Source organism: Rattus norvegicus, chromosome 3 (assembly GCF_021556685.1).
Source record: "Rattus norvegicus strain SHRSP/BbbUtx chromosome 3, alternate assembly SHRSP_T2T, whole genome shotgun sequence".
Classification (NCBI taxonomy): Eukaryota; Metazoa; Chordata; class Mammalia; order Rodentia; family Muridae; genus Rattus; species Rattus norvegicus.
In genome coordinates, this window is record NC_141536.1 from 54,009,127 (window position 1) to 54,036,340 (window position 27,214).

Here is a 27,214-nt window from a genome sequence, read left to right on the forward strand (position 1 = left end):
TAGGGATGGGACTTGATGTGTTCCCTCTCTGTGCTGGGATGATGGTTGCTTGAACTGCTGCATGCCTTGGACATGGAGTTACAGCCACTGAACTTATATGTGCAGTGGGGCTGTCACATATACTGCCACTGTGATGCCCACTACCTGTCACTCACACTCTCTCTGCTCATTCTTCTGTGATGATCCCTGAGCCTTAGGGAGAGCAAATGTGATAGAGTTGTCCAATTTAGAGGTGGGCATGCCACAGTCTTTTCTTCTCTGTGTCTTGATTGATAGTGTCTGTATCAATCACCGTCTGTTATAAAAATATGAGAACAAACCTGGGTCCTCTGTAAGGGCAGTAAGAGTTCTTAACTGCTGAGCTATCTCCATATGTTAAGATTTACTTATTATGTGGTTGCTGGGAACTGAACTTAGGACCTGTAGAAGGGCAGTCAGTTTTCCCATCTGCAGGCAGATAGAGATAAAAATAATTTCAGGTAGTTGTACTCAAGTATATCTAAGGTCAAGGATCAATGAGATGAAGATTTAGAATGTCCACTAAACTTTATAATTAAGAGATCACTATTGATCATAGGGAGAATGATTCCTGTGAGGGATTTTGACACTTAAGTGGTGCTCTTCCTCCTTCCCTACCCAGTTTTATAAAATAAGGGGCCTGGTACATAGGATAATAGGAGCTGTAGCCTTAGAGAGGAATATAAGTACAGTAGATGAGAAATATTTATAGGGAAAGGTGAAATTCAAAGTGCTATGTTTCATCTATTGTCTGAAGATTCATAGACGCAGGAATCAACTTATCTGGCTGTTTGTCCAGTGCCTGGTACTAAACAGGTAACCAGCATTTCCTGATTGCCTTGCTGGTAATAGAGCCTAATCACAGGCTCAAACAGTATTGCTCAAGCCTGGTCAGAAGTACAGTTTCAGAATTTAGCCAGGTTTGGAAGCTTGAGATTTACTTTTACTGTTTTATGAAAAATTAAACATAATAAAAATAGTTCACTTTCCAATATTAAGACTATACTCAGTGATAGAGTGCTTGTTAGATATATAGAGTGTATGAGGCTCAGAGTTCACTTACAGTCAGGCAGGCAGTTAGGTAGGAAACCACCCCCTCACATACACACTTAGTGTAAGTCCTGCTTTGAGGTCTGTGCTTTCATATTGCTGCACATCTCTAGGGTTGATACCTTTTGTGGTGTGTGAGAAGTTCGACTTTGATTATCCTGTGTTAAAAATGTAAATGTTAAGGCTTTTGTTAGAAATTGTGTCAGCAATAAAGTCTTCTATTTTTTTTTATTGATTATTTTCTTCATTTACATTTCAAATGTTTCCCTTCCTAGTTTTCCCTCTACAAAACTCCCTATCCCACCCCTCATTCCCCCTGCTTCAATGAGAGTGCTCTCCCCCACCCACCTACCCACTCCCAGCTCACTAACCTAGCACTCCCCTACACTGGGGCATTGAGCCTTCACAGGACCAAGGGCCTCCCCTCCCATTGATGCAGATAAGGCCATCCTCTGCTACATAATGCAGCTGGAGCCATGGGTCCCTCCATGTGTGCTCTTGGGTTGGTGGTTTAGTCCCTGGGAGCTCTGTGGTGGTCTGGTTGGTTGATATTGTTGCTCTTCCTATGGGGTTGCAAACTCCTTCAGCTCCTTCAGTCCTTCCCCTAACTCCTCTATTGGGCTCCCTGCACTCAGTCTGATGCATGGTTGACTGCAAACATCCGCATCTGTATTGGTCAGGTTCTGGCAGAGCCTCTCAGGAGACAGCTAAGTCTTTTTTAAAGAGAATATTACCCTGACCAGATTGCTGATCTGTGCCTGTGCCTTTTCATTAGGTGAGCATTTATTTATCTTGAGCTAGTTGTGATTATATCTGTGAGCTGCCTCATCTGACCTGTTTTCTTGTGTCTATTCAATACCTTCCTTGGTTTCTGTAATTTCAGTGATCCAAAAATCTCAGCGTAACCTTAATACAGTACAGGTGTTTAACTTTGGTAAGGCTTAATACAGTTCTTATGTAATGTTTTCAAGTTAGCCAAAGAAAATATATGCATTACCAAAACAATCATAATAATAGTAAAACAAAATATGGTCATCAAGTACTTCTGTTAAGATTTCTTTATTGTTTCTGTTTCTGGTTTGTAGATATACATGTTATATGTGAAATGAATTAGAAAGATATGCTGTACACTAGAGCGTGACCATGCGGTTTTTCTTTTAGGGTGGGGAGTGAAGACCAGCAGCCTGAAGTTCCAGTCCTTTATCATGATGTGACATCGCTCCTGCTCATCCAGATCTTAATGATGCCACAGCCCTTACAGAAAGGTGGGTCTTTAAACCTCACACTCTCAGATTACTTTTGGGATATTGTCGAGATTCTAGGGACAAATAGGACATCCAGGCTGATAGAATGACCATGAGAGTGATGGAGAAAAGTGTCAACTAAGCAGTGAAGACTATCCTGAGTTGGGAAGCCAGCTGGACACATTTGGACTCCTAACTGGATCTGGCCCAGGACGGAAGCTGTGCACCACTCTTCACTCTTGGTCTCTTCCACTGTCCTTCCCTACAGGCCAATGGGACAGGGTGCCGTGTGTGCCCTGCCCGCTTCCTTGCTAGGAGGGACTCTTCCTCAAGCTCTAAATCAAGTAAAATCTTTCTTAAAAAGAAATAGAGGAAAAAGAAAGAAAAGAAAAATTTTTAATGAAAAATAGTATTTTATTAGTAGTATATTTTTATTGCAGTCAGGAAGGTGAGAGAGAAATAAAGGTGTTTTTTAAAACTTGTCAATTTTTTTTCAATAAGATGTAAAATGCTTGAGGAAATTACCTTAAATATTGTTTTTTTTTAAATCGAAGTATTAATGTAAAAGAATATTTAAAAAACAAAGTGTTAGGTTTAATATCCCCACTGAATCTACATGTACACAGTAGGTAATTGCAGTTCTATTAAAAATGCGATATTCTATCATTTTAAATTAGTGTTAGCATCATAATATTGGATGAACAACTTTAATATTAAATTAGCAACATTTTGAGTATTGCTAGTTTTCATAGGTTTTACTTTAAAGCATTTAAAATATTTTGTCAGCTAATAAGCTTTCTTTTGTTTTGAAAAATTGGTTTATTACTTTATTTTGTTTTGAAAAATTGGTTTATTACTTTATTTTGTTTTGAGGTAGGGTCTGATTATATAGTCCTGCCTAATCTGGAACTTTCCGTATAGACTAGGTTGACCTGGAACTCATAGAGATCCCCCTGCTTCTGCCTCTGGCGTGCTGGGGTTAATGGTACACTCCATGCCTAGCCCTGCTTTCCTGTTGTAAGTCACAGTGTAATGTTGGTGTAAAATGCTCCCGGTGGAAAACAGTCTTTGCGTATATTTCAATAATTTAATAAAATCAACTTAGGGGTAGGAAATGACCATTTATTTTAAATATAGACAAATTATAATATTTCAAGTAAATTATACTTGGTAAATGGTAAAATGTCATTAATATGTAAGTCACATTTACAGCAACTCTGAATTTTGATTTAATTTTTGTTGTTGATGTTTGTTTTTTGTAAGATGTTTCTCTGTGCAGCCCTGGCTGTCCTGGGACTCACTCTGTGGACCAGGTTGACCTCTCACTCAGAGATCCACCTGCCTCTGCCTTGCAAGTGCTGGGATTAAACACACATGCCACCAACACTTGGCTTGATTTTATATTTTAATTACAATATTCACATAGCAAACGGTGTGCTGCTTAGACATCTTTTACAATTATGGTTCCATTGACATTTAATTACCTTTACTAAGTTCCAGAAACATTTAATCAACACAAAAGGAATGATATCAGTAGTTACACCCCATATTCTCCTTTTAACATTCAGTAGATATTTTTAATACTGTTTTTGTGAGATTGTCTATAGCTATGAATTTATTCATTTATAAACTTTAAAACCTAAACTTGTCAAATAACCTGATTCAGTCTCTTTACAAAATAAATTTTAAATTTCTTAATATTCATATGTGTACGGGGAAAATTTTTGGTTAGTTTTTATTAGTTTAGGAAAACATGCTAGGGCTCACGGTGGTTTCTTCCTAATGTATTCAAACAATGCACAGTATATTATACTTTAACCTACACAAAGTTGCTTTGTCTTATATTTTAAGCATTTCAATATACATTTCCTTTATAGGGATAGTTTTTTCATGTAAACCAGAGGACCTATTAGAGAAGGCACTTGCTGTGTAGAAGGAACTATATAGTATAGGACGGTGCCCGAATGCTTGCCTCATTAGCTGCTGGGTCGTTTTGCAGAAAGGACTGTTGTTGGCCTTAGGCTTACTCAGAAACAGGAGAGAGTTCAGTTGCTGAGTTTTTTTGATCCTACAGATTCTTATTCAGTAGAAACAAATCCTAAAGTTGTGTTCTAAAACAAGTTTGGATTTTCTAGGTTAAATAAATGGAGTAGACTAGATTGAGGGAAAAAAAATCTGTATAAAATTTTGTTAGTAAGTGATCCTTAAATCATTCCTTAATGTCATTTAAAAGTAGTTTTGTGAACAGATTTAGTAAGCAAATGCTGGTTTAGTACTAAGTTGTGAAGTCGTTGTCTGCTTTGGTTAAAAAAACATTTTTAAATTTACATTGTGATGCTGTGTACCCATGAGGTCACATATGCACTGAACCAGGTGCAAGTGAGAGGAAAAGCTATAGAACTCAGTTCTCTTCCTTCTGTAGTTGGGGTCTGGGGTGAAATTCATCATCCGTCTTGGTGGCCACCTTTACCTGCTGAGCCATTTCACAGGCCCAAGAAATGTTTAGTAAACACCTACTATGTGCTGTGTTGAGACACGCTTTACTGGATACTAGAAGTGCAAAGATGAGTAAAATGTGGACTTTGCCCTTGGGGACTCAGTAGATGATTATCTAGTAGTCATTAAATTTGCCTGTAGTTAAATTAGTTCCAAAACTTGTACTTTAAAATTTCATAATAATCTGTGGTGTTTATCTGGAGTAGCTTTCCGTCCTGTGACAAAGTACTGTGATAGGCAATCAGCTTTAAAAGAAGAGTTCTTGTGGCTCCCAGAGTCCATCGTTTGTTTTGTCTCACTGCTTTTGGCCCCGTGGCAAGGTAGTACTGTGGTGGAAGGCTGTAGGAGATGAGGCTGCTTCATGGTGTCCATGAATCAGGGAGAAGAGGAAAAGGGGACAGCGTCCCAGTATTCCTTTGAAGTGTACACCCTCTCTGTCACCTCCCACTACTGGCACAGGCTGGCAAGACTTTCTATATTAGACTTTGAGGGATGCTTAATATCCAAGCTGTTTCTACAAAACTGTCAAGTATTTAAAATAACAAAACCAAGCAGCACTGGGAAGATATAGTAGTGTTATATTCTTTATAATGCTACATGTCAGGTCAGCCTGACCACATAGCTGCTGCTGGTTCTTCTTCCTCCTCTCCTCCTCTTGCTGCTCTTCCTCCCTTCCTCCTCTTTCTCCTCTTCTTTCTTTTCCCCTTACCTGCCCCAGATGTGATTTTTCTATGTATTCCTGGCTGTCCTAGAACTTACTATGTAGACCAGGTTAGTCTTTAATTCCCAGAGATATGCCTGCCTTCATCTCTAATTGCATTAGACCTTTGATGGTGGTTTTAGACCGGGGCTTTTTAATCTGCTTCTACACTTAATTGTTGAATCCACTGTACAGTGGGAAATTGTTGTTTCCCACTGTATGGGAAAATTTGGTATAGGAACGTTTTCTGAATAGTTCTTACCAGGTTTAAAAGTATATTGATAGTATAGATAATATCTTAAGGATCTCTGGCCATAGACTAGAAATAATTCTATAATAAAGAAGAGCAGTAAGAAGTTGTTTAGTTATGGTAATAACAAATTATAATGGAATAAAGAATGAGAGAGAGGTGTAGAGAGAATGGGTGAAGGCAGTGATGGACAGGAAGGGGTTAAATTGTTGGGCAAAACCCATGGCAGTTATTATGCTTGCGGCTAAAAGGGAACACAATGAGTATATTTAAGTGTTTGCTTTTTCAGGGCTGGGGATTTAGCTCAGTGGTTAGAGCGCTTACCTAGGAAGCGCAAGGCCCTGGGTTCGGTCCCCAGCTCCGAAAAAAAGAACCAAAAAAAAAAAAAAAGTATTTGCTTTTTCTCCATTCTTCACTCACTAACTCCCAATGTTTCAACCTTTCTTTTAGACATCCCTTTCCTTTTCCCATATTAACCTGCCCACACTTCACTATTGACACTCATACTGTCACTAGGTTTTCTTGAGTGTTTCCCCTGTAGGCTATCAGCTCCTCCAGGACTAGACCAACTCTCGTATATCCCTGCCACTTGGGACATTACAGTATGGACTAGTTAGTGTTTGATTACTGTGAAGAGACACCGTGACTTAAGAGCACTTAACTGGGGCCTTGCTTACAGTTTCAGAGGGTCAGTACATGATCATGGCAGGAAGCATGGTAGCAAGCAGACAAGCATGGCACTGGAGCAGAAGCTGTTAACTTTCATCTTGTTCACAAGGTGGAGGCAGAGACAGAGGGAGGGAAAAAGGAGGGAGGGAAGGAGGGATGGATAACAGACAGACATAGAGACACTGGGCCTGGCATGGACTTTTAAAACCTCAAAAACCACCTCCAGTGATACACCTCCTCCAACAAGGCCACACTTCTAATGCCTGCAGGGGCCACTTTCATTCAAACCACCATGCAGTTAGTCAATATTTGCAGAATGCAATGATTGTGTCAAAAATCTGATGACCTTTATTTTCTGCATAGTTTCTTATTTGAAATTCAAAAACACTATTATTGCTCACACTTTAATCTTTAGCACCCCTGTTGTGATCACATTTATGTAATGTGTTTTTGGGAATGTTGGTAGTTTATTGGAATATCTAGTTGCCTGAAATATATTCAAGGAGCCAGTGTTAACTACCTTATTAAGTATGAGGTGCACTGAAATCTTCTCTTAGTTCTATCGTGATTAAGCCAAATAAAATCTTCTTAAACTACTTGGGTTCTTCACTCACCAAAGAGAAAATACGATGTAGCTTCCGCTCCAAGAAAGCATATCAGAAATGAATTTTTGTAGGCTTTATTTCTTTGAGTAAGGGCTCAGGCAACATGTAACTAGTAACTTTAAGCGAGAGAAGGGAAGAGTGAGAAAATTTGGCATTTCCATGTAGTGCAAAGTGCTTTTCTTTTTTTACAAGAAACTTCATGGTGCTTTTAGGAAAAGAATAAAGTATCTGATGCATCTTCACACCTTCTCCTGTTTCAGAAGTGCTCTTTCCATAGTGTCTTTGGTTCACATATTTACCTCAGCCTAAAGGGAAACTTAGAGCATTTTATAAATCTTAGCTCTAACACAGTTTGTGTGAGAAGAGCTTTTGTAATGCTTGACGTTCCATTCCCTCGTTACGTGCAGTAAAGCCCTAAAGCTTCAGGCAAGCCAGAAAATCAGTGGATGTAGCTGTTTCCAGAGCCTTGTAGATTTCCCTGGAAAACCTATACAAAGTGCAGAATGCAATAGTCACATGTCAAATATTCAGTTTCGTTCAATATTGAGCTCAGTCAGTACTCAAATTTTCAATATTTCTGTGTTTTCCTGCATTAACCAGTAAAGCAATGCTCAGTGAGCTTCTCTTGATATCAGTCTAGAGTCAGACACAGTTCCCAATTAATGACAATGCCTTTTGAATTATTCTAAGATAATCTTAAGATTTCATCCTTATGAAAAAAAAACAGCAAATGTAGGGACATTTTAACATATTATTTATTTAAATTGTTAATATTATTTACTCTGAAATAATGTAATGGGTCAGGTATGGCAGCTTGTTCTTGTTTTAGCCCTTTCAAGAATAGGAATTTAGGAATGTAAACAATGTGTAACTTTAAGGAAAAATTCACCTTGTAAGTCCCATGTTGCTATTTCTTTATTTTATTTTTTTAACTTTTATTGGATTTTTTTATTTATATTTCAAATGTTATTCCCGTTCCCGTTTTCCCAGACATAAGCCCCCATCCCATCCCCTCCCCTTCTTCTATAAGGGTGTTCCCCTCCCAACACCCCCGCCCCGCCCCGCCCCCCCCCCCCCCCCCCCCCCGACATTCCCCTACACTAGGGATCCTACCTCTGCAAGACCAAGGGCTTTCCTTCCATTGGTACCCAACAAGACCATCCTCTGCTACATATGCAGCTGGAGCCATGGGTCTGTCCATGTATAGTCTTTGGGTAGTGGTTTAGTCCCTGGAAGCTCTGGTTGGTTGCAATTGTTGTTCTTTTTTTTTTTTTTTTTTTTTTTTTTTTTTTTTTTTTTTCGGAGCTGGGGACTGAACCCAGGGCCTTGCGCTTCCTAGGCAAGCGCTCTACCACTGAGCTAAATCCCCAACCCCGCAATTGTTGTTCTTGTGGGATTGCAAGCCACTTTAGCTCTTTCAATCCTTTCTCTGATTCCTCCAACAGGGACCACGTTCTTAGTTCAGTGGTTTGCTGCTGGCATTCACCTCTATATTTGACATGCTCTGATTGTACCTCTCAGGAGAGATCTATATCCGGTTCCTGTCAGCCTGCACTTCTTGGCTTCATCAATCTTATCTAGTTTTGGTGGCTGTATATATATATGAGCCACGTGTGGGGCAGGCTCTGAATGGGTGTTCCTTCAGTCTCTGCTCCAAACTTTGCCTCCATATCCCCTCCTATGAATATTTTTGTCCCCCTCCCCCTTTTTAAACTTTTTTATTAGATATATTTCTTTACTTACATTTTAAATGTTATTACCCTTCTCGGTTTCCTGTCCAGAAGTCCCCATTCCCTCCCCATGTTGCTATTTCTACCATACCACCTTCTTTATCCTGGTAAACAGTAGGAACAGACTGCTTCTACTTAATAGTGTCTTGTGCTGGCATTGAGCCCCAGCATATGCCTGCCATGTGAGCACTGTGCAACTGTCAAGCTAGTAGCAGAGACAGAGCCAGGGCCCTGTTCCTAAGGTGTGGTACACTGTGATAGCTGAAGTTGGCATGGTAGCTGGGGTCTTCTCGCTCCACAAGCATTTTAAGTAGGGATGGAGCTTCTGTTCAACTTCAGTTTTCATGGTGATTTCTCTGTTTTAGGCACATTTACTCAACTGGACATGACAATCCCCTTTTTCATTTAAAAAATTTTTAGAATTGCATTTGTATGGCTTTACTTGTATTCATTTCTGAACAGTGGTTCCTTGTTTAAAGTCCCTGAAAGATGTTGGTGTCACATATAGAGTTATTCCATCAGTAGATGGAATATATCAATTCCATCAATAGATTACATAATAATATAAGTGAATACATAAGTGAATGCCAAAACTTGGAACTACAATGGCTTTAAAAACTGTCAGTTTAAGGATATTAAAAATGATTAAAAATAAGAACCCTGCCCCTCTAGCTTTTTAGACAGGGTTTTTTTGTGTAGCCTTGTGTCTTAGTCAGGGTTTCTATTCCTGCACAAAACATCATGACCAAGAAGCAACCAGAACTTACTCTGTAGACCAGACTGGCCTAGAACTCAAGAGATTCACTTTCCTCTGCCTCCCAAGTGCTGGTATTAAAGGCTTGTGGTACTACTGCTTGGTTGAATTAAGACTTTCTACAAGAAATGGCTAAAACACTGGCTATAGTAGCTGTTACTTCTCTTGCTGGATTACTTTTTAATAACACACAGTTTATTATGAGAAGAAATTACTTAAGCAGTGTTTCTGGGCACTATGTCTGAAAGGCTTCCCAGTTAAGATTTTTTATGGGGTGCTGGTCTCTCATTAAACTTGGAGCTTGACATTTTGGCAACATTGGCTGGTCACTGAACTCATCTTCCTCCTCTACACCCCAGTGATACAGTATTAGAGGTGTGTGGGTTTAGTGGCTAGAACCAGGTCCTCATGTTTGTGTATCCAGCACTTCCTGACTGAGCCGCCTCCTCAGGTCCCATCTGTTTCTTTTCTTAACTCCGTGCATTGGCTACATGTTAGTCAATGAGATTAGAACATGATCCAGCTTCCGAAGTTTAGTCTGTTTATAGTTCTAGAATATTACAAAGTTTTAAAGAACAACTTTATGCTCAAATCTCTGAAATAAGTTACTTAGTGACAATAAAGGGTTTTTGGGAGGCTTCTTTTTTTTTTTTTGGGAAGTCAAGGTTTCTCTGTGCCAAGTCATGGACTCTGTGTGTGTGTGTGTGTGTGTGTGTGTGTGTGTGTGTGTGTGTGTGTGTGTGTGGTGGCGGGGGTGCTGTTTGAATTTGAGAGTTAAACCTTTTGGATGAAGTGAGCTCTGCCTAAATATTTAAGAAGTAATTTGATTTAAACAGATTTTAATAACATTTTACTGTTCTGATAGTTATCAAGGCATTGATTTGTGTAAATTATGTGACATGTATATTGGTCATATTTAGGAAATACTTAGTCTGTTAATTGGGCAAGAATGAGGCAATTCACACTATGAAGAGCAGCTGTAGAATTAGAAGTATTTTTGATTTTTCAGACTGGCCTTGGCTCAGTCTACAGGAAGAGCAGGCTTGAACTTGCAGTTCTTTGCCTCACAGCTCCGAAGTAGCTGGGATCACAGCCCTGCTCTGCCGGGCTCACATGAGAACACCCTTATAGAAGACACTGCCTGACACTGACACATCTCGTAGGGGTGTGCATCATGATAGAGTGCTTTCATAAATTTGATTTGTTGGGAAGTGTGATGGGTGGTTTTGGGTGCCTATTTGATTGAACTATAAGAACTGCCTTGCAGAAATAGTGAGAACCTGTCTCTAGGAGATTAAGGAGGTACAACTTGGTTGTATCTGTGGGCATGTTTCTTGGAGGAGAAACCAGCCATGAATGTCACCAGAATTATCCCACAAGTTTGGTGCCAACGAGAAAAAGGGGAGAAGGGGAAAGTAGCTGAGAGCCAGTCCCAGCATCTGCCCTCTTGTCACCATGGCTTACACCATAACTGAAGTGCTGAGCAAAAGCAACTCTCTCCTCCCTTAAGTTGTTTATGTCAAATATTTGGTCGTACTAGCAATAAGATCAATAGAACAAATACAGTATAATCTCATTAACCACACAAATGCTGGAAAATTACACACACAGGCAAAGGTATAAGCATGTGGGATATTTTTTGGTTCAAAAGATGTGCATTGCAAAGAGCCGGTGCTGTCTTTCTTGTTGCAGAGCACTTCACCTGCATTGTCAAAGTTCTCTTCACCCTGCTCTACACCCAGGCCCTGGCAGCGCTCTCAGTGAAGGGCACTGAAGAGGATCGGTCAGCCTGGAAACACCTTGGAGCTCTTAAAAAGGTAGTCTCGTCCCTGAGTTCTCTGTCGTCAGGGGAGGCCTGTAAGGTGGAGTGGAAGTCAGTTGAGAGTATGTTTTCTGTGTGAACTTTTTTGTTTTGCTTTTGAGGTGCTCAGATTTGCGTGCAAACCACCTGAGTGCTAGATAGGTGCTCTACAGCGAGCTACAGCCTAGCCCAAGAACGGTCGTTAGAGAGACAAAAGAGTTAACAATGGGTTTAATTGGAAATGGAACACTTATGGGGGGAAAAAGAAAGAAAAAGTTAAAAATGTTTTATTGCATGTCCTACTTGGGGTTACTGTTGCTGTGATAAAATAAAATGACCAACTTAGAAAAGAAAGGTTCATTGTATTTGGTTTGCATATCCTGAGTCACAGTAAACTGAAGGCAGCCAAGGTCGGAACTCAAAACCAGAAGGGAACTGGAGGCAGGAGCTGATGCAGAGGCCTTGGAGAGTGCTGCTTACTGTTTGTCCTCAGAGCTTTGCCCAGCTTTTTTTTTTTTTTTTTAAATAGAACCCAGGACCAACAACCAAAGGTGCCCCACCCTCAATGAACTGGACCCTCCCCCATTAAAAACCAAGGAAATGCCCCACAGACTTGCCTACAGTGCAGTTTTAGGAAATGCCCCACAGACTTGCCTACAGTGCAGTTTTAGGCAGGTATCTCCTCAACTGAGGTTTCCTCTTCTAAGATGACTCTAGTTTTTTGTTTTTTTGTTTTTTTGTTCTTTGTTTTTTTTTGGATATTTTTTATTTACATTTCAAATGTTATCCCCTTTCCTGGTTATCATCCATAAGCCCCCATCTCCCCTCGCTCTGCTTCTATAAAGGTGTTATCCACCCATCCATCCACCCCTTCCGCCTCCCCGCCCTGACATCCCCCTATATTGTGGGATCCAGCCTTGGCAGGACCAAGGGCTTCTCCTCCCACTGGTGCCCAACAAGGCCATCCTCTGCTACATATGCAGCCGGAGCCATGGTCAGTCCATGTGTACTCTTGCATGGTGATTTAGTCCATGGGAGCTCTGGTTGGTTGGCATTGTTGTTCCTATGGGGTTGCAAACCCCTTCAGCTCCTTCAGTTCTTTGACTTTAGCTTTTGTCAAGTTGAGATAAAACTAAGCAGGATACTGCAGTTATACACTGTTTTAGATACAGAAAGTATCTCTAAATTTGGCCTTTATCAAATTTAATAGAAGAGAAGTTATTTTTAAAATGCACGATTTCAAATTGTATCTCTTGGTCCAAAAGAGCTAAATCCACCTGTAAGTGCATGAAATGTGCTGACTGTCCTTCACTGTTCTGCCAGTTCACTCCCAAATCACAATCATATGCCCAGAAATTTAACACAGCATATCAGAGTGCATTGTGCCTTGAGGTGGGGTATCAGCCAATCGCCTATCAAACTGAAGTTAGTTAGTGTGCCAGTCTGCCTTTGAAGACAGATGTTACATCTTTAGACAAAGAATGGAAAACTGTCTGAGCCTCAGCCTTCTTAAAGGTAAACTGCAGATCCAGACTGTATGACTTCTTAGGGATTTGCTAGCATTCCTAGCAAAGGAAGGCAGAGGCAGAGGGATTGTAAGCTCAAACTGGGTTGGAGCCTGCTTCATATAAGGAGCCTGGGGCTCCCTGGAGTACATGGGACGGTCTCAAAACAAACACTTCAAAATACTTGTTGTTGTTTGTTTAAAGTAGGATCATAGTATCTGAAATATGCTCTAAGGACATGACCCCCGTCCCAAAGTTCACAAAGCAGTGCTTAGACAAAAGCTTTGAACCTACGCTGATAGACCTTGTGCATCACTGAATGTTTTTCAAAAGTGTGTGTGTGTGTGTGTGTGTGTGTGTGTGTGTGTGTGCGTGTGTGTGTGTGTGTGTACACTTATGCATATGGGTAACTAAAGAGGACAGAAGAACATGCCAGATTCCCTAGAGCTAGAGTTACTGGCGGTTGTGAGATACCCTCTGTGTATGCTGGGAACTGAGTTCAGAGTAGCAAGAGCCCATAACCACTGAGCGTCCCTTCTGTCCTGTGCCTGTGGATTCTGATGCCATTCTTTGTTTATCCATTGGCTTTTGCTACCTCTTCCCTAGTTTGTCAGTTCTTGATTTCAGAGTCTATGCTCTCATTAGTTTTATCCTAAGCTTCATGAGTCCACTCTGTATTAGCCAAAAATTGCCTGTATCTGTGTATACATAAAATAAAGTTTCTCATCCCACACCACTCCCAGAAAAGGCACTGGGAAGATGGTTAGAGCCTGAGGGTCAGCACGTCTACAGGAAGATTGTCATTGTCTGTAGATGATAGGGAAGCTGCATGTAGAAAACTGCAACAATATGGTTGGTCACCTAAATAAGACCTGCACAGTGACATCCAGTTGACATGCCAATGTGGGGGTGAGGAGTCTCCCACAGCCTCCTCCTAAGATGAAGAGTTAGAGTCTGTTAGTGGCTGTTGAGAAGGAAAGAACAGTCTTCTCCAGGGACAAGCCCTCTGACAGGTCATCTAATCTCAAGTGTACAGCATAAATACATACACATAGGAGCAAGACTAAGTGGACCCAGAAATTATTCATTCTCTATTCTCTCTCTCTCTCTCTCTCTCTCTCTCTCTCTCTCTCTCTCTCTCTCTCTCTCTCCCCCCCTCTCTCTCTCGCACACACGCACGCACGCACACACACACACACATACACACACACACACACACACACACCACTAATAGTTAAAGAAGAGGTTATAAATTTGAGAACAAGTAAGGGGTACAAGGAAAAATAGATAAGGAGGAGGGAGTGGAATTATGTAAGTACAGTACTTGTGTGAAATCCTCAAAAGTTCCAGCACTGCTTTAGTAAGAAAGAGTTGACAATGTAAACCGTAATTATTACGTCAAGCCAGCTTTCTATCGTGATGCACAGCTTTCTGAATGTGACAGTGTATTTGATATGCATTTGATAATAGGTTTAAAACTTATTGTCAGGATGAGTGGTGGTGCTGCACACATTTAATCCCACCACTTGGGAGGTAGAGGCAGAGGATCTCTTGAGTTCAAGATCTACAAGGTCAACAAAGTGAGTTCCAGGATAGCCAGGACTACACAGAGAAACTCTGACTTGAAAAACCAAAAAGCCAAAAAGAAAAAAAAAATCAAAAACTTTATTCTCACTAGTAACTTATTTCAGTGATCTGAGCATAATGTTACTCTTTAAAACTTTCCTTTTGTAATATTCTAGAAATACTTAATTCTAAAGAGTAGACTACACTTTGGAAGCTGGCTGGTGTTCTCATCTTATTGACTCACATGTAGCCAATCCATGAAGTGATTTGATTCAAACAGATTTTAATAACATTTTACTATTCTGATAGTTATCAAGGTATTGATTTGTGTAAATTATGTGAAATGTATAGTGGTCATATTTAGGAAATATTTATTCTGTTAATTGGGCAAGAATAAGGCAATTCACACTAAAAAGAGCAGTTGTGAATTAGAAGTATTTTTGTAGTTTAGAATTAGAACACAATATACATGACTGGGCATAATAGAAAGCAGAAGAAAAAATTTTAAATAAAGGATTTTTTTTTTTTAAATGCCCAGGTGGCCCTCTCTCTCTCTCCTTTTTTTTTTTTTTCCCGGAGCCGGGGACCGAACCCAGGGCCTTGCGGTTGCTAGTCAAGCGCTCTACCACTGAGCTAAATCCCCAACCCCTAAATAAAGGATTATTTAAAAAAAGTAAAAAAGCATGTTCAGTCAGTTTCCAAAGCCAGAAGCTCCAAAATTATCAAGATAAATTCCATTCATTAGCTAGAAGACAGTTGTTGCTAGAGTTCCGTTATGAAGAAGAATTTGTGAAAACTAGAAAGCATAGCAGACATTTTGGAGTTGGAAGTCTGCCGGGGAAAGAATAGAGCAACATGGATGAAACACTGAGGGTAAAAGAACAAGCATCATCAAGTAACGGATCTGTGGTCCAGCGAGGGATGCTGTCAGTGTTAGGATGGTGCCGCAGATGGGGCTCAGTGGTGGAGCGCTTGTCTAGCATGCCTAAGCTCTGGATTTGGTTGCTGGAGGGAAACACTTGACAGAGATGGTAAGAAGGTGGTTGATGAGAGGAGACAGTACGTAGTGTATGCATTTATGAATGCAAAATAATTTAAAATTTAATTAATAAACATAACAGTAAGAGTTCAGGACAAACCTGGTATTTATTCAATTATTCTTTATATTTTAAAAGTATAGTTAATGAGTACAATGACATCATAGAAAAATATTTTTTCTGATTTATATATAATTATTATAATTCAGATTGCAAACATTTTTCATGTGGTTCAAATTTGTTGTATTTGTTGCCTGTGAAGTATTTTTGAGTCAATGCTCCCTAGGTCAGGCAACTCCTTAGGATAAGTTCTCAGCAGTAGAAGGTGTGTGTGTACAATTATACATAAAAGTATATGGTAATATAATATGTAGTCTACAAATAAATATATATATACTACATTCTGTCTTTTAAAGATATAACTAGAATAATTTTAACCACCTACTCAGTTTTATTCTGATTCCAAAGTTAACCTGGATTTAGAGGTAATGAAATTCATGTGTTTGAGATATAATTCAATTACAGTTTTACTACATAAGGGTATTATTTCCAGGGAATTTCCTTTTGTAATTTCTCAGTACCCCATGTAAAACTAATATTTTAATTTTTCCCAGGATACATGTGATGCAGAGAAGTCTTACGAAGTATTGTTGGGCTTTGTCATAAGTGAGCTGTCTAAAGGGAAGTTATATTGTGAAGAAGGCGCTCAGGAGTGTACCATGGTATGTCTGTTAACTTGGATCTTATTGCCTCGAAGAGTGAACGTTTGAAAAGCTGCATCTGTTGCAGCACGAATTCCTCCATTTTTCTTTTTTACTTTAGGTCAGTCCTATTGCTTGGTCTCCTGAGTCCATGGAAAGATACATACAGGATTTCTGCTTACCTTTCCTCAGGATCAGCAGCCTTCTTCAGCACCACCTCTTTGGGGAAGATTTACCCAGTTGCCAGGTATAATGTGGCCTTGTTGTTACAGTAGGCTGATTTCCAGATTGTACTTGTGCATAGTAGACCACTTTTGTCTCTTAATATGCAGAGCGTGTTATGAAGATAAGCCAGTTTACCCCAAAACACTAGATAATCCCAAATACTAACTCTCTTATGTTACTAGCAACCACTTTTTTTTTTTTCTGATAACATTGCTAATTTGGGATGGTTGAGCAGTTTTAGATTAGGTTCGTTAGATCCAGGCCAAATGCTTGAGTAAGAATGATGTTCATTCTGAAAATACTTTATCCCTGGCATTTCGTGCTTTTAATACTCGTTTAAAAGGTGCATTGGGGAGGGGGGAGGGGGATGTTTGCCCGGAAACCGGGAAAGGGAATAACACTCGAAATGTATATAAGAAATACTCAAGTTAATAATAATAAAAAAAAAAAAAGAAATACTCAAGTTAAAAAAAAATGTAATATCTGCAAAAAAAAAAAAAAAAAAGGTGCATTGCTCAGAAGAGTAACCGTTAGACCACATTACTGAATTACTGCAGGTTTAATCTAGTCTATAGAGCTGGGGGTCAAAAGAACAGGCAAGAGAGGAATAGGGCAGGAGACTAAAGGTAAGTGAGCCCAATGTACGTGTTAACTTGGTCCTGACTTGAGCTGCCAGCTCAAGGAATTTGATATAGAAATCAGAACTCACCATATTTATGGCCTTTAGACTTATATCAGACTAAAATAGCATTTCTGTTCTTCTGTCTTGAGTAATTGAATGTGATGTTAAGTAGTTAGATAGTTTGGCTTTTATCAAATTCCCCAAGGTTACCTATGTATTTGTTACCATTAGCATCTGTTTAGAGTTACATGATGTCGTCAAATTTAAAACATTTAACCATAAAATACTTCTTTCTTCTTCTTTCCCTCCTTTTTTTCCCTTTCTTTCTTTCTTTCTTTCTTTCTTTCTTTCTTTCTTTCTTTCTTTTTTTGAGTTCTTTGGCTTTTTAAAAAAAAATCTTAATTTTATAGATAGCTTGTTTTCTGATATGCAGAACATTTTTAAACATGAAGATTGCCCAAGGAAAGTCAGCCTTTCCCTTTATTTGTTGAGCTTTGTATGCACAGCAGGCTACTCACTGGGTTGTTTCTGTGCTTGCTCCCTATACTTCACTTCCATTTGTTTTATTAGCAGGTAGCTCCCCTCTAACTTGGAAGGTCCCTGGAGGCAGATGCTCTGGATTTGGCCATTGAAAGTTGGCATGGCATTTGTGTCACTATCAGTGAATTCTAGAGCAACAGATGTGTATGTAGACCGAGATAAACATGTACAATTAGGCATAGTTTGAAAGAGTCAGAAAGAGGGTAAAGCCAGTACTCTACTGCTAAACCCCCTCTCCAGCCTCACAAGTAATTGAAAAAATATACTTAAGCAATGAACAAGTTTAACAAAGTTTCAGTACATAAAAATATGTATTAAGATTAATTTTATTTCTACACTTTGCAAATAATTAATTAAAAATGAATATAAGCCAGGTGTGGTGGTGCCTGCCATCAGTTTAAGCTATCAGGGGCAGGGGACAGGCAGATCTCTGAGTTCTTGGTCAGGTTGTTCTACAAAGTGAATTCCAGACCAGTCAAGGATACATAGACTCTGTCTCAAGATAAATAGATATAACTAAGTATAAATAAAAATGAAGTTAGGTAGTAATTGATCACCACAGACGATATAAAGCTATCCTAGAGTTAGAGTGTGCCAGTGGGTCTAAGCAGGTGTGGTTGCAATATAGTGACAAAGGACCTGCATCCAACATACGTCAGCAATCTTAAAATTCAGTGATAAAATGTAAAAGAATGAACAAAAATATTAGACACTTTGTGAAAAGAATATATATGAATGGCCAACAGGAAAAGTGTTCAGTGCATTGCTTCTTCAAAAAGCACAAGCAAGCGCTTGCCTAGCAAGCGCAAGGCCCTGGGTTCGGTCCCCAGCTCCGGAAAAAAAAAAAAAAAAAAAGCACAAGCGAATACAGGCGATGGCATCCAGTTACCGCCGTTAAGTCAAGTATTGCTGGAGACTTGAAAGTCAGATTGTCATAACTGCCGTTAGAGACACCCAACGGGACGCTCAGTTTGGAAAAGACCTCTTAGTTTCTTTTAAGAATTAGCCATGTGCTTGATTTACAGCTCAGCAATCAGCAATTCTTTTTGTAGATGTACAACAAAATAAATGAAGGTATCTATCTATATGAAGACTAAATAAATATTTAAAATAGCCTGATTCATGCTAGTGAAGATTGGTTCGGACATCTAGGAATACACAAATGAAATTTAGTATGTCTGTATTGTACACTGAGCTATTAAAAGAGTAGCTGGTTGTAATGGCATATACTGGTGGGATATGCCAAAAGGTAGTGGCAGGAGGATCATGCATCCCAGGCCAGCCTGGGCTACCCCTTGCCAGATGAGTGACTCACACCTTTAACCCTACTACTTGGAAGACATAGACATGCAGATATTTGTGAAGTCAAGGTCAGCCTGCTCTACCTAGTGAGTTCTTGGCCAGCCAGGGCTGCATAGTGAGACCCTGTCTCCAGAAGTGGAACAATGTAGAAAGCTGATATGCACAATGTATGAATCTGAAAATTGTTTTAAGTAAAATATCAGATACAAAAGTCTGTAGAGTATGGTTCCATTTATATGAAAAAATTAAAGTCAAAACTGTGATAGTAGAAAGAATATCAGTGGTTGCTGGTTGTCAAGAGTGTGGACACACACACACACACACACACACACACACTCACACTCACATTCTATGCTGGAGTTGAAACATTTTCAAAGTATGGAAGGGTTGGTTTCTTTTTGAGTGGAATAGGAATTGATCCAGCAAACAAGGAAAAGAGATCTATGAGCCTCCAATATAGTCTTGATTAAATAGAGTCTGAAAGATGTATATTTGTGTTTATAAGACTAACAAACACTTTTAAAAGAAATCTTAAAGGGCTAGTAGTGTGGCTCAGTTGAAGAATTCTTGCCTATCATGCACAGAACCTTGTGTTTAGTCCCAGTTCTTGGGAGGTAGAGGCAAGAAGACCAAAATTTAAGGTCATAGCTATTTAGGAGATGTGAGATGAACCTGGGTATATGAGGTATTGTCTCAGAAAATAAAATGTTGAAGTCAGTGTGGTTTAGAGAGTCCAGGCCAGCCATGGTGACATAATAGGAGCCTATCTCAAAAAGGGGGAGAAAAACAAACAAATGAATATAATTTATTCATTCTAATTTCTCTAATTCTTTTGTTAGTGAAGAGAGTTTCAGATTGGGACCGATCATTCTATAAATTTTAAAAAAGCACACCACATACCACCATCACCAATACCACCACCACCACCACCACCACCACCACCACCACCACCAGCCCACTTAAAATGTTTTTTTTTTTTGTTTCATATGTATTGAGAGCCCAAAAAAATCATTTAGCTCTTTCTGTGAATTTTATGACTTTGTTGTTTTCCGTGTACACTAGCAGGCGCTCCATCACAGCCCTGTTTATCTTTTGGGCTGGAGACCAGATGCAGAGCCTTCAAGCACCGGGCCCCTCAACCCAGCGCTCGGTTACTAAGACACGGTCTCGTTGTTTATACTCCATGCTGCCTTCAGAGTCTTTCTACAAACTTGAACTTTGATATTCCTAGAGTACAGGGCTGCCCACCACACAGAGATCAATCTGTATGCTTCTGAAACCCAAAATAGCTCTTCTGTCGTCTGAAGTGCTTTTATAGAGTGGCTAATGCCGGTAAACTATTCATCAGGTGTGTATGTGACAGCTGTGTAAGAGAAGCAGATGTTGAACCATGTAGGAGTTACATTTTAGAGATAAGTATTTGGAGGATGCTTGGATAAAGGGAAAAAGGAGACTCCTCTCCTTCTGTTACCTGTGCTCCCTTCACTTGTGGTCAGCGGCCTTGGTTTCCCACTGGCCCAAAGTCATTGGTGAGTATCACAGTTAAAATATCTTGAGAATTCTGTTTCATGTCTTAAAGGAAGAAGAGGAATTTTCAGTCCTTGCCAGCTGCCTGGGACTTCTGCCAACTTTTTACCAAACAGATCACCCATTCATCAGTGCCTCGTGTCTGGACTGGCCAGTTGCAGCATTTGACATTATAACTCAGTGGTGTTTTGAGATAAGATCATTTACAGAGAGGCATGCAGAACAAGGGAAGGTATGTAGAAAGAGTGGGGACAATGTGCTTCGAGGGAGGTGACCAATGGAAGAAGTCAAATTTAGGTCATTGGTGACAGCAGGTTTTAAACTGATAAAGTTGAAATAATATTTGAGTTATAAGTAGTAAAAAAAAAAGCAGAAATATTTGACTTAAAAAGTGTATTAGTTGTTACTTTTAGCTTAAGTTTTAATTAATGATTTTAATTAAATCATTTAAGCATCCGTTATAGTATTGTTGGAAAATAAAAAAAATTAAAGTTAATAAATAATATTCTTAATTGTAGAGCTGTCTCCTGTTTAAATGTATTTGATATGAAAACTAAAAGATTATATCTGTAACACTTAAATGTGGGTTTGTGCTGCCAGCTTGGTTGGTAAAGGGTTGTGGTGACCAATGACTGAGAGTGGAGGCAGGCAGCAGGCTAGTGCCTTGCCATGATTCTGTACAGCCTTCATACAATGGGAACCTTATTTCACAGGGTCCTCTGTTGACCTTTTAGTAGACAAGGTAAGACGATACATCCCCAGGTTGTTCAGAGGTGAAGAGAGTCCAGACTACTTTTCTGATTGTAGAAGTCAGAAAGTAACTATTGCAAGAGTCATTTGAGAGGAACACATAGCCTTGGTGACTTCTGATCTCAGATGATATCATTGCATGTTCTAGTTCTTGTGGAACATGTTCTTGCTGTGTCTAATTGACTGGGTCCCCACTTGGCGGTCAAGAGACATCACCATCTTGTTTGTGTTTCCATTGTTGTTATACCATGAATCTGCCACCTTGCTCTATTTGACACAAATATGTGTAAGTGTACTGCAGCCATTAAGGTGTCTGTGAGCTTGCCTACTGCTGCTGCTTCTGTCCCTAGCAGCAGCACTGTCTTCTGTGCAGTTCATTGCTTTTTAGGCCTTGCCTCTTCCAGCGGAATTGTCTGCTAGCCAGTCTTCTTTTCAGCCCAACCTCTCCATCTCTGCTGCTGCACCTCTCTATAAGCATTGCTGTAGTTATGGACAGGAGTCAGCCCAGAGCCTCGTGTGATGAGCTCTGAATCCCCAAGTGTCACAGAGCTTAGCTTCTTTTTATCACATTTGTTTCTTTAATGTAATGAAGACTTCACAAAACAAAAATTCTTATTTTTCTTGTAATTCCCCAATTCATAGAAAGTGTTTCATAGAAATTAGTTAGCTAATAAATACATGGAATTATAGTGTGAATGGAGTAATATCTAGAAAAACATCACCAGTACCTTTTTACAACTGCAAATAGCAAATAGAACTTGCCCTGCAGGAAGTGTTAGCTTGGAGTTCCCATACCTAGACAGGAAGTTTATTCAAAGAGTTTCAGGCCTTTAGCACTTACGGATACAAATGATCTTGATAGCCTGAGGTATATGAACATAGCATATTCTAGGAGGGAGGGAGAATTCGTGTAAAGCATTAAAATAGGAATAATGACTTATGGCTCTGACTTGTGCTAAGGAGAAGGTGAAGAATCATATATATTACAGGTCAGGATCTGGTGTCGGGAAGTGTTTGATATTTTGCATGTTTAGAGATTTATTTTCATGCATGTTCAGGGATACTTTTTTCTTTCTTAAAATAATAAATGTGTTTTAGTGTGCTTATTCTATAAAGTTTTACATCTGCTATAATTGAGATCTATATGGAAATAAAGAATAATAATTGCTAATGGGCTGTTTTTGTCAAATGGAAAAAGAAATATTTTTAATAAATAACTCACATTCTTGAAAGCCAATTTTTCATCCTAAAATAAAATCATTTTAAAATTTGAATATATAATTTTGGTATCCTGTTTATGTAGGGCTGATGACTACTTTTGGATGTTTTAGGCTTTGCTAATCCAAGAGTCAAGATGGAAATTACCACACCTGTTACAGCTGCCCGAGAATTACAACACTATTTTTCAGTACTACCACAGAAAAACCTGCAGTGTCTGCACCAAGGTTCCTAAAGACCCAGCTGTTTGTCTTGTGTGTGGCGCCTTCGTCTGCCTGAAAGGCCTGTGCTGCAAGCAGCAGAGCTACTGTGAATGTGTGCTGGTAAGCAGGTGGCACAGGCTCGGCCGGGCAGCAGGTCTTGGGGAATGTGGCACAGTGAAACTCTGAGCTCGCCGGTCTGTGAGTTATAGCACAGTGAGAGTTTGGTAAAACTCAGACTGTGTTTAAGAAGTAACACCCTTCTTAAGTACAGTTCCAGTTCTTCTTTCTGTCGCCCACTTTCTACCCTGGGAAGCAGTCTTCATTGATCACTGAGGGTGGCACTAGCCTTGGAGCTTGATGGGCTGTTAGTTGCTTCCTACACTATGCTTCCCTAAACTCTTCCTAAGGTATTAGTCAGCTGGTGGGGCTGGAGTTACAGGTTTAAAGAGAGAAAGTTCTATTTTAACATTAAACAGTTCTATGGTACTAATGACTACATTGTTACATTACTCTTTTTAGCATTCTCAGAATTGTGGTGCCGGAACAGGGATTTTCCTTTTAATCAATGCGTCAGTGATTATCATCATCCGAGGCCACCGCTTCTGCCTCTGGGGCTCTGTCTATCTGGATGCTCATGGAGAAGAGGACCGGGACCTCAGGTTAGCCCTGCCTGATGTGTCAAGTGTTTTCCTGAAGCTTCAGCAGTAGAAACCAGTGTGCCACACCCGGTTTTGCAATTATAACTTAAAACATTACAAAGTATGGCAATCATTAATTTAATTAGTTATTTCTAGCTTTGAGATATTTTTCCTATCCAAAATACAGGACACATAAAATGAGATTATAATGTCATCTTTGCCATAGAGTGCTAAAGAAGCATGCATGGGTAAGCTGTGGGCCTTAGGACTTAATGCTGTGTGTTTCCTTTGTGTTGCAGGCGGGGCAAGCCTCTCTACATCTGCGAGGAGCGGTACCGAGTTCTCGAGCAGCAGTGGGTTTCCCACACTTTTGACCACATCAATAAAAGATGGGGTCCACATTACAATGGGCTGTGACACACACCTCAGCATCGCACATATTATCATTTTCACTGAGATTGACTTTCATCAACTATAAGCTTTAATTTAATTTGGGGGATTGATGTCTTTGCTGAGAGATAAAAAGTAAACATCCATTATGAAGCCTTCCCAAAGTTAGGTGCTTGGCAACCACATCAATGGTCTGATATTCTTCTAAAGGATCTCAGCAACAGTAACTTAGATCATCCTGCAGTGGTCACTTTTAAGTGCACAATTAATAAAAAGCACAACTTGTCCACAGAAATCATTCAGAAATGATTTTCCCTGCAATGCCCTTAGCGGTTGTTCACTGACAGAGAGGATGTGATTTATTTGAGGTTTTACTGCTCTTTTTGTGTTTTTATTTGCATCTGCTAAACACAATGCATCATTTCCTTTGTCATCCTTGTGTTGATTTGAGATTTTTGCTGTATGTAATTAGAAACAAATGTAAAACATGATTTATGTGAAATATTGTATAGTAAAACTTGGTCTAATAGTAGAACTTTAAATTTTTTTCTTATTGTGAGGAATCTGTTAAAAGTTTAAGGCTTTGCTGAAAACTTAATTCATTCTCAGGAATTTCATAAATGCTTTCCCCGGGTAAATAATTGAACTAGCTGTAAAATATAGTGCAGTGTAGTGCAGCGCACAAGGCGGGGCAAGGTGTATGTGTGGTCGGGGGTCCTTAAAAATAAACATTTGTGGGCTGAGGGTGTAGCTCAGTGGCAGAATGCTTACTTGGCTAACATGTACAGAACCCGAGTTTCATCTTAAGCACCACACACGCACACACACAAAATCAACTTGCCATTTCAACTGAATGAATTATTAGAGTTGTTAGTGACGAGCAGATGTTACAATAAAATCAAAGGGTTAAGAACATATACATGGCAGAGTTTTGATTCTGTGCATGCCCACCTTTTATTACCAACCAAGCCTTTATTTATATGATCAGATCGAAAAGCTCATTTGTCCCAACACATGAACTTTAAGTTCTGGAACTCCCCTGACTGACTGAAGAAGCTCATCTGTGTTACAGTCCTGCAGGGTCACAGTTCACGGCTGCTTCTGTGTGCTTTCCTCCGGCAGAAAAGGCTCAGAGGTCTTGACCCTGCCAAAGAGCCATGCTTCTGCTTTAGACATGGCTGTGAAGGTCAGCTTGTGTGGGGGTTTAATTCAGAATGGGAATGAGTGGGCTAAAATCCTCTGAGTAAGAGGGAGAAGAACATATTTTATTGGAACCAGGATTTTTCCAGGTGATTGTTTCACCCGTAGTACTTACTATCAAGCAATTCCTGGTACGTCTGATTTCCAAGGCTTATTACATAAAATTACATTTTTTACTTGTGAAAGTAAGAAATATTGAATAAGAAAATATCAAAGTAACATCAGACCCATGTTCCAAAATGTTTTGAATTGACACAGCATTACAGAATATGAAATTAACGTAAAACAGTGGCTTTGCATTAAAATACAGGAAACAGAGAAGGACACACACAGATGTCTTCAGAATGTCAGAAGACTGCCTGAGGCATTTTAAGAAAATATGTGGGAATAGCTTGCTATTTTTATATACATTTCCAAATGGTGAGATAACTTTGTTAAGACAAGAATGACTTGTTCAGGTAAATCCCTGTCCTTCCTACACCTGCTCCTTAAAACGCTGTGCTACGAGCTCAGCCTGCTACCTTTTTGCTTTGGTCATTATAAATAGCAGACCATTCGTAAGTGTGGTTGAAGAGCAAATGCTAACTACATCTCTAGTAAATACTGTTACAGGACTCATGAACTTGAGCAATTTTACAGTTTGGAACTCTGATGCTATATATACATGGTATAATGTATTCAGACTTTGATCACTACATATTTAAATGGAATGTTTATGGTGTTGCATATGGATGTGAAGTGAAAATATTAGCCTTAACTTTAAAATTTGGATATTTGATAGTGTTTATTTTGATATTGGTGAATTAGTCACCAGTAAATTTTAAAAAAGCACTTGGTTGAAATTGTACTTGAAAACGTACATGCATGCTGCTAAATTAGAGCCTCCATTTCCCCTAACTTTTATAAGTCCCATTTATAAACCCACTTTTAAAATAACAGGTCCAAGTTAGAGTGATGTGTGTATATTATTCAAAAACATGTACTGGTGTGATCTTGTATGAATGATCATTTAAATACAGTACATTACTGTAGAAGTGAAATCAACCTTTATAATTAAGCAGAAATTACAAAACTAGGAATAATTGACATTGTAAGATATGTTAATAAAACCTACTGTCATTTGCTTTGTGCAAGATCCTTAAAATGTTGAATGTTTATGTTTTCTTTTCCAATGATGTGACACAGGAGAGGGATGGCATAATTAGGACCTGCCTTTCACTGTGCTCTCTTGCTTCCTGCAGGACCAGGTCCTGCTTGTTTTCTGTGGTCTCTTGATCGCACTTTTGCTAAGAGTAAGTGTTTGTGCTGAGAGCAGAAGCATGATGCTGGCCTGGTCCCTGCCTGCTATCTGCTGAGAGTTCCCATCTAGGCCTGGAAACTGCTTCCTAAGGGCATTTGTCTTGAGTGGTCTGTGGTCTTACATGAACTCACCATTCTCTTCAGTGCACCTCTGTCCTGTAGTTCACCAGGTAGTTATAAAAGATGCTGACCATAAGCACTGAAGGGGATGTAACCCAAGACCTTCCATACTGCCTTTGGGATTGTAACTGCTCATTCTCAAATTCCTTTTGTGTGGTTTTTTTTTTTGTTTGTTTTGTTTTGTTTTATTTTGTTTGTTTTTTTGTTTTTTTGAGTTCATGTTTGAAAACAACAAAATAAAGTATCAACAAAAACAAAACCTATGAGACCATGAGAATCAAATCACCAAGATAAATCTTCTGTGATATACCTGATAGTTAACAGCTCGGAGAGGAGATAAATAAAGTGTGGCTCTGCCCTCCTGTTCACGCCAGTGCTTTAACAGGCCTTATAACTGACTGATTATAGTAAGTACTTGTTAATTCAACAGCGATGAGCAGCATGATTGTAAGGTGTCTCCTAAATACTGAATAGACATTATTCGCAACACTTTATAGAACTCCCAATCAGGAATGAATTGAAGGACGTAATGAGGTCATATGATTTAAAGAGCAGATTTTAAAAAATATGCTTGTGTGTTTGTGTGATAAAGGCTAAAGATTGTGTGTGTGTGTGTGTGTGTGTGTGTGTGTGTGTGTGGTGTATATGTGATTGAGGGTGTGATAAAAGCTTGAGAGAGTGTATGTATGTATTTATTTATTTATGTATGTATGTATTTGGGGGCAGGAGGAGAAGGAAAGAGCCACTCCTAATCAGACTAGGGGCATATGAATCAGGCTCTGGGCAATAGGGATGTGTGAGATGACACCTAAATACTGAATAGACATTATGGGGGTATGAGGAATAACTTCAGACAGCTGTCAGACCTACTTCAGAGACCAAAGTTGCAAGAATACCTGTAGCAATGGCCCTGAGAAGAAATCATCCTGACCCTGAGCATAGGTGGTTTTGAGAGGACGGTGCAACCTGGACTGTAGACTATACAAGTGTTTTGTAAGCTGTTCTGATGGTTTAATACTTTTACTAGAGTGGTAGCAAATTGTTCTTGGGGCTT

At 39.4% G+C, this 27,214-nt stretch overlaps 1 protein-coding gene across 14 annotated transcripts in view; it reads left to right on the forward strand.

Moving 5' to 3' along the window:
- Ubr3 (ubiquitin protein ligase E3 component n-recognin 3) overlaps nt 1-26,419 on the forward strand; it is a 157,694-nt gene extending 131,275 nt beyond the window's left edge. For 13 of the 14 annotated variants that reach the window (XR_015682848.1, XR_015682852.1, XR_015682849.1 and 10 more), the window contains 8 exons: nt 2,230-2,333; nt 11,209-11,333; nt 16,040-16,147; nt 16,248-16,373; nt 20,395-20,574; nt 22,424-22,633; nt 23,033-23,172; nt 23,451-25,885. Coding sequence is in view for 6 of the 14 variants with exons in the window: in XM_087651696.1 (XP_087507822.1) it covers nt 2,230-2,333; nt 11,209-11,333; nt 16,040-16,147; nt 16,248-16,373; nt 20,395-20,574; nt 22,424-22,633; nt 23,033-23,172; nt 23,451-23,568 (1,111 nt within the window). In the remaining 8 variants the exon portion in view is untranslated. 14 annotated transcript variants of the gene reach the window in all.
- The last annotated feature ends 795 nt before the right edge of the window (nt 26,420-27,214 follow it).